Source organism: Lithobates pipiens, unplaced genomic scaffold (genome assembly GCF_037356315.1).
Source record: "Lithobates pipiens isolate NorthernLeopardFrog02 unplaced genomic scaffold, aLitPip1_a1.2 Scaffold_13, whole genome shotgun sequence".
Lineage (NCBI taxonomy): Eukaryota > Metazoa > Chordata > Amphibia > Anura > Ranidae > Lithobates > Lithobates pipiens.
Window position 1 is genome coordinate 544310193 of NW_027507718.1, and position 13999 is coordinate 544324191.

At 48.5% G+C, this 13999-nt stretch overlaps 1 protein-coding gene across 2 annotated transcripts in view; it reads right to left on the reverse strand.

Annotated features, from left to right (window-relative positions):
- The window catches only part of LOC143975800 (inactive carboxypeptidase-like protein X2), a 162703-nt gene that overhangs the window by 43905 nt on the left and 104799 nt on the right, over positions 1-13999 (reverse strand). For both annotated transcript variants that reach the window (XM_077478340.1, XM_077478339.1), the window contains one exon: positions 176-326. In XM_077478340.1, coding sequence (XP_077334466.1) covers positions 176-326 — 151 coding nt within the window. The remainder of the gene's footprint in view (positions 1-175; positions 327-13999) is intronic.

Below are 13999 nucleotides of genomic sequence, written 5' to 3' on the forward strand. Positions count from 1 at the left end.
GAGGGAGAGGAGGATAGAAAGAGGGGGGAGGGGAAGGAAGAAAGAAGGTGGGAGGGGAGGAAGGAAGAAGGAGGGAGGGGAGGATAGAAAGAGGGGGGAGGGGGAAGGAAGAAAGAAGGTGGGAGGGGAGAAAGGGAGAGGAAGGAAGGAGTAGGAGGAGCTCCAGAAAGCACACCTGGAAGAGGGCATCCCAGAATCTCAGCTCTCAGGCAGACGGTGCCATTTTCAAACCAGCTCTGCGGATTGATCCTTATGTAGCGCCCAACCATTGGGGTCGGCAGTCGGTTCAGGACTGGTGTTTCTGGGTCTTTGTTTGCTTTAAATATCTAAAAAATAAAAAAAATAAAGATTTTACGAGTTCTGCCACAATACACACATTTAAACATCAAATATTTTTTATTAGTTTAAAAAGTAAATATGGACTAGGTTGCAAGATCGCACATAGCCAATGGAAACATTTAGTTTAAGAGAGTAGTATGGGTAAAGCTTTTTTGTGGTCATACTTCTCTTGTGGGTCACATGAGTGCACTTTACTTGGGCTCTCCTGTGATCCTAAATCAGCTGACAGTCGGCTAAAGCACTACTTTAGTACTGCTACTACTAATAATAATATTCATGTAAATACTATCAGTGCTTCCTCTTGGTGTCAGCAACTGCCATTATGGTTCTTGCAAAGCCGCATTTTAATAAATCAGTTCTTTGCTAACAGTCCTATCACTATGGATGAATTTGCTGCCTCTCCAACAGAATTTGAGGTGGGTGTGGGGACTGGCTGTTCAACAGAGTTTGAGGTGGGTGAAGATACTGGTCTCTAACAGAGTTTTAAGTGGATGTAGTCACTAGCTTTCCAATGGAGTTTGAGGTCGGTGTAGTCACTGGCTTTCCAATGGAGTTTGAGGTCGGTGTAGTCACTGGCTTTCCAATGGAGTTTGAGGTCGGTGTAGTCACTGGCTTTCCAATGGAGTTTAATGTTGGATGTAGATACTGCTCTCTAACAGAGGTTGAGGTATAGGTGTAGTTTTGAGTTGGATGTAGATACTGGTCTCTAACAGAGGTTGAGGTATAGGTGTAGTCACTGGCTTTATAATGGAGTTTGAGGTCAGTGTAGTCGCTGGCTTTCCAATGGAGTTTAATGTTGGATGTAGATACTGGTATCTAACAGGGGTTGAGGTCGGTGTAGTCACTTGCTTTCCAATGGAGTTTAATGTTGGATGTAGATAGTGGTCTCTAACAGAGGTTGGGGTATAGGTGTACTTTCCAATGGAGTTTGAGGTCAGTGTAGTCACTGGCTTTCCAATGGAGTTTGAGGTTGGTTTAGTCGCTGGCTTTCCAATGGAGTTTAATGTTGGATGTAGATACTGGTCTCTAACAGGGGTTGAGGTGGGTGTAGCCACTGGCTTTCCAATGGATTTTGGGTTGGATGTAGATACTGGTCTCTAACAGAGGTTGAGTTATAGGTGTAGTTTTGAGTTGGATGTAGATACTGGTCTCTAACAGAAGTTGAGGTATAGGTGTAGTCGCTGGCTTTCCAATGGAGTTTGAGGTCGGTGTAATCACTGGCTTTCCAATGGAGTTTGAGGTCGGTGTAGTCACTGGCTTTCCAATGGAGTTTGAGGTCGGTGTAGTCACTGGCTTTCCAATGGAGTTTAATGTTGGATGTAGATACTGCTCTCTAACAGAGGTTGAGGTATAGGTGTAGTTTTGAGTTGGATGTAGATACTGGTCTCTAACAGAGGTTGAGGTATAGGTGTAGTCACTGGCTTTATAATGGAGTTTGAGGTCAGTGTAGTCGCTGGCTTTCCAATGGAGTTTAATGTTGGATGTAGATACTGGTATCTAACAGGGGTTGAGGTCGGTGTAGTCACTTGCTTTCCAATGGAGTTTAATGTTGGATGTAGATAGTGGTCTCTAACAGAGGTTGGGGTATAGGTGTACTTTCCAATGGAGTTTGAGGTCAGTGTAGTCGCTGGCTTTTCAATGGAGTTTAATGTTGGATGTAGATACTGGTATCTAACAGGGGTTGAGGTCGGTGTAGTCACTTGCTTTCCAATGGAGTTTAATGTTGGATGTAGATAGTGGTCTCTAACAGAGATTGAGGTGGATGTAGTCACTGGCTTTCCAATGGAGTTTGAGGTCGGTGTAGTCACTGGCTTTCCAATGGAGTTTGAGGTCGGTGTAGTCACTGGCTTTCCAATGGAGTTTAATGTTGGATGTAGATACTGCTCTCTAACAGAGGTTGAGGTGGATGTAGCCACTGGCTTTCCAACGGATTTTGGGTTGGATGTAGATACTGGTCTCTAACAGAGGTTGAGGTATAGGTGTAGTTTTGAGTTGGATGTAGATACTGGTCTCTAACAGAGGTTGAGGTATAGGTGTAGTCACTGGCTTTATAATGGAGTTTGAGGTCAGTGTAGTCGCTGGCTTTCCAATGGAGTTTAATGTTGGATGTAGATACTGGTATCTAACAGGGGTTGAGGTCGGTGTAGTCACTTGCTTTCCAATGGAGTTTAATGTTGGATGTAGATAGTGGTCTCTAACAGAGGTTGGGGTATAGGTGTAGTCACTGGCTTTCCAATGGAGTTTGAGGTTAGTGATGGCCGAACGGTTCGCCCGGCGGTCGTTTCGCGGCGAATTTCCGACTTTCGCCGTCCGCGGGTTCGAACGCCTTTTTCCGTCGTTCGCCCCGGCGGACTTACGTGTTTAATGTATACAAGAACTTTAACCTTTCGTGACACGTTTATCATGTGTTACAGGACAACCAATTGAGACATGACAGCTCATGGACACTTGGACATTCCCCCTAACCTATAAATACACCCGATCCGGTGGCCATTTTACATTCTTTCTTCTGTCACTGTAGGGAAAGGATCCTGTGTGGAGTAGGGACAGAGAAAACGCTAGCTATTTGGTACACAAAAGTTCTTTTCAGGACTGGTATAGGTGTTAGGTCAGCAGCCTGAGTTTCTTTTGTCAGTTTAGATAAAGGGACAGAGCGCTGTATGCTGCTATTTTAGGGACAGCTCAGCCAGATTAGTCTTTCTTCATCATCATCATCATCATCATCATTAGCTGTTACTATCAGGTCCACAAAAGAGCTGTTCCAGCTAATCGTTCCAGCCTACTCTTTTTTGCCAATTTGTATAGGGACAGGCAGGAAGCAGTGTGTCAGGCAGTGAGGATAATTTTAAAGACTTGCTGTTACTATTAGTTCCACAAAGGTTCTTTTCAGGACTGGTATCAGTGGTACGGTAATAGGCTTGTACACGTATAATATTCTTTCTTCCAAATATAGAAAGAATATTATACTTGACTGCTGCCCTTCTGCTGCAGTCTGCTAATCATTCACAACTCACTTGTTCCACAAAGCTCTTTATCAGGACTGGTAACTTGGTCTGTCTAGGGTGCTACGGTACATAGGCTTGGGTGCGGTACAGTCTGCTGTTCTGTAAGGACCGCTATCGGTCCACAATACATAGGGTTGCCGTGCACTACTGCTGACCGCTGCCCTATACTGCAGCAGTCCTTCAGCGGTATAGGGACTGACGCACAGTCTGCTAAACACTAATACACAACCTGCTTGGTCCACAAAAGTTCTTATAAGGACTGGTAACTTGGTATAGGGTGCTACGGTACATAGGCCTGAGTGCAGTACAGTCTGCTGTTCTGTAAGGACCGCTATCGGTCCACAATACATAGGGTTGCCGTGCACTACTGCTGACCGCTGCCCTATACTGCAGCAGTCCTTCATTGGTATAGGGACTGACGTACAGTCTGCTAATCACTAACACACAACCTGCTTGGTCCACAAAAGTTCTTATAAGGACTGGTAACTTGGTATAGGGTGCTACGGTACATAGGCCTGAGTGCGTTACAGTCTGCTGTTCTGTAAGGACCGCTATCGGTCCACAATACATAGGGTTGCCGTGCACTACTGCTGACCGCTGCCCTATACTGCAGCAGTCCTTCAGCGGTATAGGGACTGACGCACAGTCTGCTAAACACTAACACACAACCTGCTTGGTCCACAAAAGTTTTTATAAGGACTGGTAACTTGGTATAGGGTGCTACGGTACATAGGCCTGAGTGCAGTACAGTCTGCTGTTCTGTAAGGACCGCTATCGGTCCACAATACATAGGGTTGCCGTGCACTACTGCTGACCGCTGCCCTATACTGCAGCAGTCCTTCATTGGTATAGGGACTGACGTACAGTCTGCTAATCACTAACACACAACCTGCTTGGTCCACAAAAGTTCTTATAAGGACTGGTAACTTGGTATAGGGTGCTACGGTACATAGGCCTGAGTGCGTTACAGTCTGCTGTTCTGTAAGGACCGCTATCGGTCCACAATACATAGGGTTGCCGTGCACTACTGCTGACCGCTGCCCTATACTGCAGCAGTCCTTCATTGGTATAGGGACTGACGTACAGTCTGCTAATCACTAACACACAACCTGCTTGGTCCACAAAAGTTCTTATAAGGACTGGTAACTTGGTATAGGGTGCTACGGTACATAGGCCTGAGTGCGTTACAGTCTGCTGTTCTGTAAGGACCGCTATCGGTCCACAATACATAGGGTTGCCGTGCACTACTGCTGACCGCTGCCCTATACTGCAGCAGTCCTTCATTGGTATAGGGACTGACGTACAGTCTGCTAATCACTAACACACAACCTGCTTGGTCCACAAAAGTTCTTATAAGGACTGGTAACTTGGTATAGGGTGCTACGGTACATAGGCCTGAGTGCGTTACAGTCTGCTGTTCTGTAAGGACCGCTATCGGTCCACAATACATAGGGTTGCCGTGCACTACTGCTGACCGCTGCCCTATACTGCAGCAGTCCTTCAGCGGTATAGGGACTGACGCACAGTCTGCTAAACACTAACACACAACCTGCTTGGTCCACAAAAGTTTTTATAAGGACTGGTAACTTGGTATAGGGTGCTACGGTACATAGGCCTGAGTGCAGTACAGTCTGCTGTTCTGTAAGGACCGCTATCGGTCCACAATACATAGGGTTGCCGTGCACTACTGCTGACCGCTGCCCTATACTGCAGCAGTCCTTCATTGGTATAGGGACTGACGTACAGTCTGCTAATCACTAACACACAACCTGCTTGGTCCACAAAAGTTCTTATAAGGACTGGTAACTTGGTATAGGGTGCTACGGTACATAGGCCTGAGTGCGTTACAGTCTGCTGTTCTGTAAGGACCGCTATCGGTCCACAATACATAGGGTTGCCGTGCACTACTGCTGACCGCTGCCCTATACTGCAGCAGTCCTTCATTGGTATAGGGACTGACGTACAGTCTGCTAATCACTAACACACAACCTGCTTGGTCCACAAAAGTTCTTATAAGGACTGGTAACTTGGTATAGGGTGCTACGGTACATAGGCCTGAGTGCGTTACAGTCTGCTGTTCTGTAAGGACCGCTATCGGTCCACAATACATAGGGTTGCCGTGCACTACTGCTGACCGCTGCCCTATACTGCAGCAGTCCTTCATTGGTATAGGGACTGACGTACAGTCTGCTAATCACTAACACACAACCTGCTTGGTCCACAAAAGTTCTTATAAGGACTGGTAACTTGGTATAGGGTGCTACGGTACATAGGCCTGAGTGCGTTACAGTCTGCTGTTCTGTAAGGACCGCTATCGGTCCACAATACATAGGGTTGCCGTGCACTACTGCTGACCGCTGCCCTATACTGCAGCAGTCCTTCAGCGGTATAGGGACTGACGCACAGTCTGCTAAACACTAACACACAACCTGCTTGGTCCACAAAAGTTTTTATAAGGACTGGTAACTTGGTATAGGGTGCTACGGTACATAGGCCTGAGTGCAGTACAGTCTGCTGTTCTGTAAGGACCGCTATCGGTCCACAATACATAGGGTTGCCGTGCACTACTGCTGACCGCTGCCCTATACTGCAGCAGTCCTTCATTGGTATAGGGACTGACGTACAGTCTGCTAATCACTAACACACAACCTGCTTGGTCCACAAAAGTTCTTATAAGGACTGGTAACTTGGTATAGGGTGCTACGGTACATAGGCCTGAGTGCGTTACAGTCTGCTGTTCTGTAAGGACCGCTATCGGTCCACAATACATAGGGTTGCCGTGCACTACTGCTGACCGCTGCCCTATACTGCAGCAGTCCTTCATTGGTATAGGGACTGACGTACAGTCTGCTAATCACTAACACACAACCTGCTTGGTCCACAAAAGTTCTTATAAGGACTGGTAACTTGGTATAGGGTGCTACGGTACATAGGCCTGAGTGCGTTACAGTCTGCTGTTCTGTAAGGACCGCTATCGGTCCACAATACATAGGGTTGCCGTGCACTACTGCTGACCGCTGCCCTATACTGCAGCAGTCCTTCATTGGTATAGGGACTGACGTACAGTCTGCTAATCACTAACACACAACCTGCTTGTTCCACAAAAGTTCTTATAAGGACTGGTAACTTGGTATAGGGTGCTACGGTACATAGGCTTGAGTGCGGTACAGTCTGCTGTTCTGTAAGGACCGCTATCGGTCCACAATAGATAGGGTTGACGTGCACCACTGCTGACCGCTGCCCTATACTGCAGCAGTCCTTCAGCGGTATAGGGACTGACGTACAGTCTGCTAAACACTAATACACAACCTGCTTGGTCCACAAAAGTTCTTATAAGGACTGGTAACTTGGTATAGGGTGCTACGGTACATAGGCTTGAGTGCGGTACAGTCTGCTGTTCTGTAAGGACCGCTATAGGTCCACAATAGATAGGGTTGACGTGCACCACTGCTGACCGCTGCCCTATACTGCAGCAGTCCTTCAGCGGTATAGGGACTGACGTACAGTCTGCTAAACACTAATACACAACCTGCTTGGTCCACAAAAGTTCTTATAAGGACTGGTAACTTGGTATAGGGTGCTACGGTACATAGGCTTGAGTGCGGTACAGTCTGCTGTTCTGTAAGGACCGCTATAGGTCCACAATAGATAGGGTTGACGTGCACCACTGCTGACCGCTCACCTATACTGCAGCAGTCCTTCAGCGGTATAGGGACTAAGAGTTTTGTCACAGGGTCATTTAAAAAATGACATGCAGAGGAAGAGGCAGGCCCTTCCGCAGGGGTGGTAGGGGTAGGGCAGGAGCAACAGGCTTGAGCCAAAGTGGGAAGTTGCAGAAGGTGCGTTCAATTACTTTAAAGGATGCACCAGACTTGGTTGAGTGGCTCGCTCAGCCTTACTCTTCTGCACCCTCCTCATCCTCTCGATCTGCACCCTCTTCTTCACTCTCTGCTATGTGCACCCCCAAAGACACTACCACCAACAACACGACCACCACCACCACCACCACATACCTTCCGCTTGAGTCACTGGAATTATTTTCCGATCCATATCAAGAGGACATTTCTGATGCGCAGCCACTCTTGGTATTGGATCAGGAAGAGGAGGTAGCAACAAGCGCTACTCAGCAGTCTGACGCCAGTACCCAGATCAGCCCAAGGAGGAGGTTGGTCCCCGGTGTTGCTGCCTACTCTACTTATAGCGGTGGGGAAGGTGACGTTGATGATGACGTGTCTAGTGATGTCACGTGGGTGCCCACAAGAGAGGAAGAGGAGGGGAGTTCAGAGGGAGATATGGACCAGCAGATAGGGAGGAGAAGCAGCAATGACTTACATTGCACAGCAGGGACAAAGCAGACTGCAAATGTATCAGGAGCGAGTCATCGACCATGTACGGTCACATCTGGCGCTCCCAGGACACCGGCACATGGCTCCGCAGTGTGGGCTTTTTTTAACGTGTCCGCTGCTGACAATAGCGTTGCCATCTGCAATCTTTGCAGTCAACGCGTTAGTCGCGGTAAGCCCAATACTCACCTAGGGACGACCGCCTTAAGAAGGCACATGAGCAGCCATCACCGAGCCCAGTGGGAGCAACGGAACACACAAAGCCACACTGCAGGCTCTCACCGTCCAGCCTCGTCTTCTACTTCTCCTTCTCCTCTCTCCTCACAATTGTCCTCCACTCCACCTTCCATCACGCCAAGCTCACATTTTTCTGCAAAAAGGCAGGCTTCCGTGGGCCTAATGTTTGAGCGTAAAAAAATGATGACGCCGGATAACCCTCTTGCCCAACGGTTGGCGGCTGGCTTGTCAGAACTCATAGCCCGCCAACTACTGCCATATAAACTGGTGGACTCGGAGGCCTTTCGCAAATTTGTGGCCATTGGAACACCACAATGGAAGGTCCCAGGAAGGAAGTATTTCTCAGAGAAGGGCATCCCAGAGCTATATGGCCATGTTCAGCGGCAAGTGAATGTATCTCTGGCACACAGTGTCGGTGCCAAGATACATCTGACCACAGACACGTGGTCTAGCAAACACGGGCAGGGAAGGTATATCAGTTTTACTGCCCACTGGGTGAACCTTCTGACGGCCGTCAAGCATGTAACCCGTGGCACCCGTGTAGATTTGGTTTTACCGCCACGGATTGCATGCAGGCCTGACTCTTCTTCTCCTCCTCCTACTCCATCCTCCTCCCTCTCCTCCTCAGCTGCCTCCTCCTTTTCCGCTGCTAGCGTCTCTTCCACTGCACCGCCCAAGCTCCCCAGAACCTATTCCACATGCCAGGTGAGACGTTGCCATGCCGTGCTGCGTCTGTTGTGCCTGGAAGCAAAGAGCCACACTGGCCCGGCACTCCTTTCAGCTTTGCGTTCACAGGCAGATGAGTGGCTAACACCGCTCAATTTGACAGTTGGTAAAGTGGTGTGTGACAACGGTGCCAATCTGCTTAGCGCATTGAAACAGGGCAAAATCACGCACGTGCCGTGCATGGCACACGTCTTAAACTTGGTCGTGCAGCGATTCCTTGTCAAATACCCTGGGGTCCAGGACATCTTGCGGCAGGCAAGGAAAATCTCGGCCCATTTCAGAAGATCTTACACGGCCATGGCTCGCCTTGCTGACATTCAGCGGCGACACCATCTGCCGGTCAGACGTCTTATTTGCGATTGCCCGACGCGATGGAACTCAACCTTCTATATGCTTGATAGGCTGCTCCAGCAGAAACGTGCAGTTAACGTCTACCTGTATGAACTCTGCGAAAGAAACGGTTCTGGGGAGCTGGGTTTTTTTTCACCGCGCCAGTGGCTGCTCATGCGCGACACATGCAGACTTCTGCGGCCATTTGAGGAGATCACCAAACTGGTCAGTCGCAGCCATGGCGCCATCAGTGACATGGTACCTTATGCCTTCTTTCTGGAGCGTGCATTGCGTCGTGTCATTGATCAGGCTGTGGAGGAGCAGGAGCGGGAAGATGAGGAAGTCGCAATGCTGGATGAATTCCCAGGGGGGGCTACTCTATCTGAGACAAGTCAACAACAGGAGTCTGATGAGGAGTCAGAGGAGGATGGTGCCGGGGCGGATGAGCAGGAGCAAGAAGAGCATGCTTTAAACCTTTCTGGGATCCCTGTTGTGCGAGGATGGGGAGAGGAGAATGAAGAGGACGACATTATCCTGGATGATGAGCAGGAGCCAGGCCACCACACCGCTTCCACTTTAGTGCAAATGGGGGCCTTCATGCTCCAGTGTTTTAATAGGGACCCCCGTATAAAAAGCATGAGGGTCAAGGACCAGTACTGGGTGGCAACGTACTTAGACCCCCGGTACAAACACAAAATGGCGGAAATGTTACCGCCGTCGCAGAGGGCTGTCAGAATGCAGCACTTCCAGGCCTTGCTTCGAGAAATGCTGCATTCTGCTTTTGCGTGCGCTGGCAGAGGAGCAATTCCCACTCCCAGAGAAGGATTTGCGGGTACCAATCCAACAGCGCCTGCAAGAAGAGGCCGGTTTGAAGATGTGTTGGTGACTTCGGATATGAGGTCATTCTTTCAGCCGACCCATCGACAGGTGTCATCCGGATCCAGCATCAGGGAACGCCTAGACCGTCAGGTGTCCGACTACATTGGGTTAACGGCCGATGTGGACGCTCTGAGGAGTGATGAACCCCTAGACTACTGGGTGGGCAGGCTTGACCTCTGGCCAGAGCTTGCCCAATTTGCAATCGAACTGTTGGCTTGCCCCTCATCCAGTGTCCTGTCCGAAAGGACGTTCAGCGCAGCAGGGGGGATTGTGACCGATAAGCGTACTCGCCTAGCTCACCACAGTGTTAACTACCTCACATTTCTAAAAATGAATGAGGCATGGATCTCGGAGGAATTCAACACATGTGATCAGTAGACCATGTATATGTCTATAAACAATTTTTGGAATCAAGCACACAGACCTTCTTAATTCATTTGGCTCACTTCCCTGACCCAAAAAAGCACACCGTACTATATGCCCCTACCCTCCTCTTTGAAGAGGTTGAGCGGTGTCATATTTCTACTGGGGCTGCTTATTATGAGGGGTTCCCACCATCCCTGTGCTGTGCTGACTTCCTCCTGGGTGTTCTTATTATGAGGGGCTCCCACCATCCCTGTGCTGTGCTGACTTCCTCCTGGGGGTTCTTATTATGAGGGGATCACACCATCCCTGTGCTGTGCTGACTTCCTCCTGGGGCTGCTTACGGTGCTGCTGTCAGCGCTGTATGTCACGGAGCTGCTGTCAGCGCTGTATGTCACGGAGCTGCTGTCAGCGCTGTATGTCACGGAGCTGCTGTCAGCGCTGTATGTCACGGAGCTGCTGTCAGCGCTGTATGTCACGGAGCTGCTGTCAGCGCTGTATGTCACGGAGCTGCTGTCAGCGCTGTATGTCACGGAGCTGCTGTCAGCGCTGTATGTCACGGAGCTGCTGTCAGCGCTGTATGTCACGGAGCTGCTGTCAGCGCTGTATGTCACGGAGCTGCTGTCAGCGCTGTATGTCACGGAGCTGCTGTCAGCGCTGTATGTCACGGAGCTGCTGTCAGCGCTGTATGTCACGGTGCTGCTGTCAGCGCTGTATGTCACGGAGCTGCTGTCAGCGCTGTATGTCACGGAGCTGCTGTCAGCGCTGTATGTCACGGAGCTGCTGTCAGCGCTGTATGTCACGGAGCTGCTGTCAGCGCTGTATGTCACGGAGCTGCTGTCAGCGCTGTATGTCACGGTGCTGCTGTCAGCGCTGTATGTCACGGAGCTGCTGTCAGCGCTGTATGTCACGGAGCTGCTGTCAGCGCTGTATGTCACGGAGCTGCTGTCAGCGCTGTATGTCACGGAGCTGCTGTCAGCGCTGTATGTCACGGAGCTGCTGTCAGCGCTGTATGTCACGGTGCTGATGTCAGTGCTCTGTATTACGGTGCTGCTGTCAGTGCTCTGTATCTCCTGCACCCTCTTGTTTGCCTACCCTGGTCCCTGACCTTCCCTCTCCTCCATTGCCTTCATTAGCTCCATAGTCCTGAATTGTCAGAACAATTTCCCAAATAAAAAAAAAATGCTTGTAGTTATCGATCCCAAATTCACCTCATACATGTATTATGCTATTGTCCAGGTGGTGGGACTACGTGCTACCCCCTAATAATTACCCCGTGGCCGCAAATTCGACCTAAAGGTTTGCGAAATTCGCCTCCCATTGAAGTCAATGGAGCCCGCGGCGAACGGTCGTTTTCGCGAACGTTTGTGCCCGTTCGCGTTTCGCGTTCGCGAAACGTCCCGTCGGAAGTTCGTCCATCACTATTTGAGGTCAGTGTAGTCGCTGGCTTTCCAATGGAGTTTGAGGTCGGTTTAGTCACTGGCTTTCCAATGGAGTTTAATGTTGGATGTAGATACTGGTCTCTAACAGGGGTTGAGGTGGGTGTAGCCACTGGCTTTCCAATGGATTTTGGGTTGGATGTAGATACTGGTCTCTAACAGAGGTTGAGGTATAGGTGTAGTTTTGAGTTGGATGTAGATACTGGTCTCTAACACAGGTTGAGGTATAGGTGTAGTCACTGGCTTTATAATGGAGTTTGAGGTCAGTGTAATCACTGGCTTTCCAATGGAGTTTAATGTTGGATGTAGATACTGGTATCTAACAGGGGTTGAGGTCGGTGTAGTCACTTGCTTTCCAATGGAGTTTAATGTTGGATGTAGATAGTGGTCTCTAACAGAGATTGAGGTGGATGTAGTCACTGGCTTTCCAACGGATTTTGAGTTGGATGTAGATACTGGTCTCTAACAGAGGTTGGGATACTGATACAACAACAATCTTATGCCCACAGGACTTTTAATAAGTCAAGCCTCAAACATGAATAAAAAAAAAATGTATTGACATACATTTAAAAACAACAAATAGTACATGAATTAATATTCAAAAATACATAAGAGATAATGAACATGGTTCAAATACAGAAACCTTGAACATAGAACCTAAAAGGCACTGAATATCCCCCATCAATCTGAAAAATCTGTGCTAACATTCTCAACGCGTTTTGGAAGGAGGACCTTGCTTCTTCAGCAGAAGCACAGGAGAGTATAATTTGTAGAAAGTAGTGGCCAGCTTCCACCTCAGTGGTGATATCGCCAGCAGGTAGATTATTATCAAATCTTTTCCAAATGTTCCAGATATACTGTATGTGGTAGCAGTGGCCCGGAATAAAGTAACCCCAAGGTCCACTATTTTCCAACCGGGAGCTGTGGAGGGGCAGGGGGAGATAAGAGAGAGGTGACTCCACTCTCAGTAACGAACCCCACAAGTGGGTATCAGATCCAGTAAGGAAAAATAAATGACCCCAAACCCTGTCTGTGGGAGAAAATACGGGGAATAACCAATGGTCTGATGTCAGCCACAAATGGAGAGTGGGTGTAGATACAGAGTTTGAGGGCACGAGGTAGCGATGCCGCTCCAGGCGTGTTGGTGTCTCTAATAGCTGCCCTCTCCACTCACAACTTCCATTGCAGGCTGTGTAGAAAATTGAAGAAAAAAGCTGAATGTCCGCACTCCGAATAACACCTTTTATTTGTGGCAAAACAGTGTAGAAGATACAAAATCTCTTACATCATGGTGATGAAAGGTACAGACAGGCTAACGTGTTTCACATCAATATAGATGCTTAATTATAGCTTAGATAGAGTTTGAGGGTAGATCTAGTCACTAGCTTTCCAATGGAGTTTGGTATAGTCACTGGCTTTCTAACAAAGTTTGAGGTAGTTGTATTCATTGGATCTCCGACAGAATTTGGGGTGAGTGTGGTCACTAGCTCTTCACTAGAGTTGGAGGTCAGTGTATTCTCTGGCTCTTCACCAGTGTTTGAAGTGGGTGTGCAACCTAGTCTTCCAAAAAGTGTTTGAGAAGGTTGTAGTCAATGGTCTCCAGCAGAGTTTTAGGTGGGTGTAGTCACTTGTCTTTCCAACAGAACTCAAGGTGGGTGTATTCGTTGGTTTTCCTGAGAGAGTTTGAGGTGGGTGTAGTTACTGGTCTCCAACAGAGTTTGTAGTGGGTGTAGTTACTGGTCTCCAACAGAGTTTGTAGTGGGTGTAGTTACTGGTCTCCAACAGAATTTGAGGTGGGTGAAACACTGGATCTAAACATGACCAGTAACAACACCCAGGTGATAGTCAGCTGACCATCCTACCCTTGGTAACACCGTCTTTCCATTAGCCACGTCACCTCCTGGACTAGTGACTGGTATGGAGCTCTACAGCAACCTTAAAGATTAATTGACCCCCATCGTCCTATTTTTTTATTGACCACCTATTGACCACCAGACATATACTGACCACCTATTGACCAAAAGACATATACTGACCACCTATGGACCAAAAGACATATACTGACCACCTATTGACCACCAGACATGTACTGACCACCTATTGACCAAAAGACATATACTGACCACCTATTGACCAAAAGACATATACTGACCACCTATTGACCACCAGACATGTACTGACCACCTATTGACCAAAAGACATATACTGACCACCTATTGACCAAAAGACATATACTGACCACCTATTGACCACCAGACATGTACTGACCACCTATTGACCAAAAGACATATACTGACCACCTATTGACCACCAGACATGTACTGACCACCTATTGACC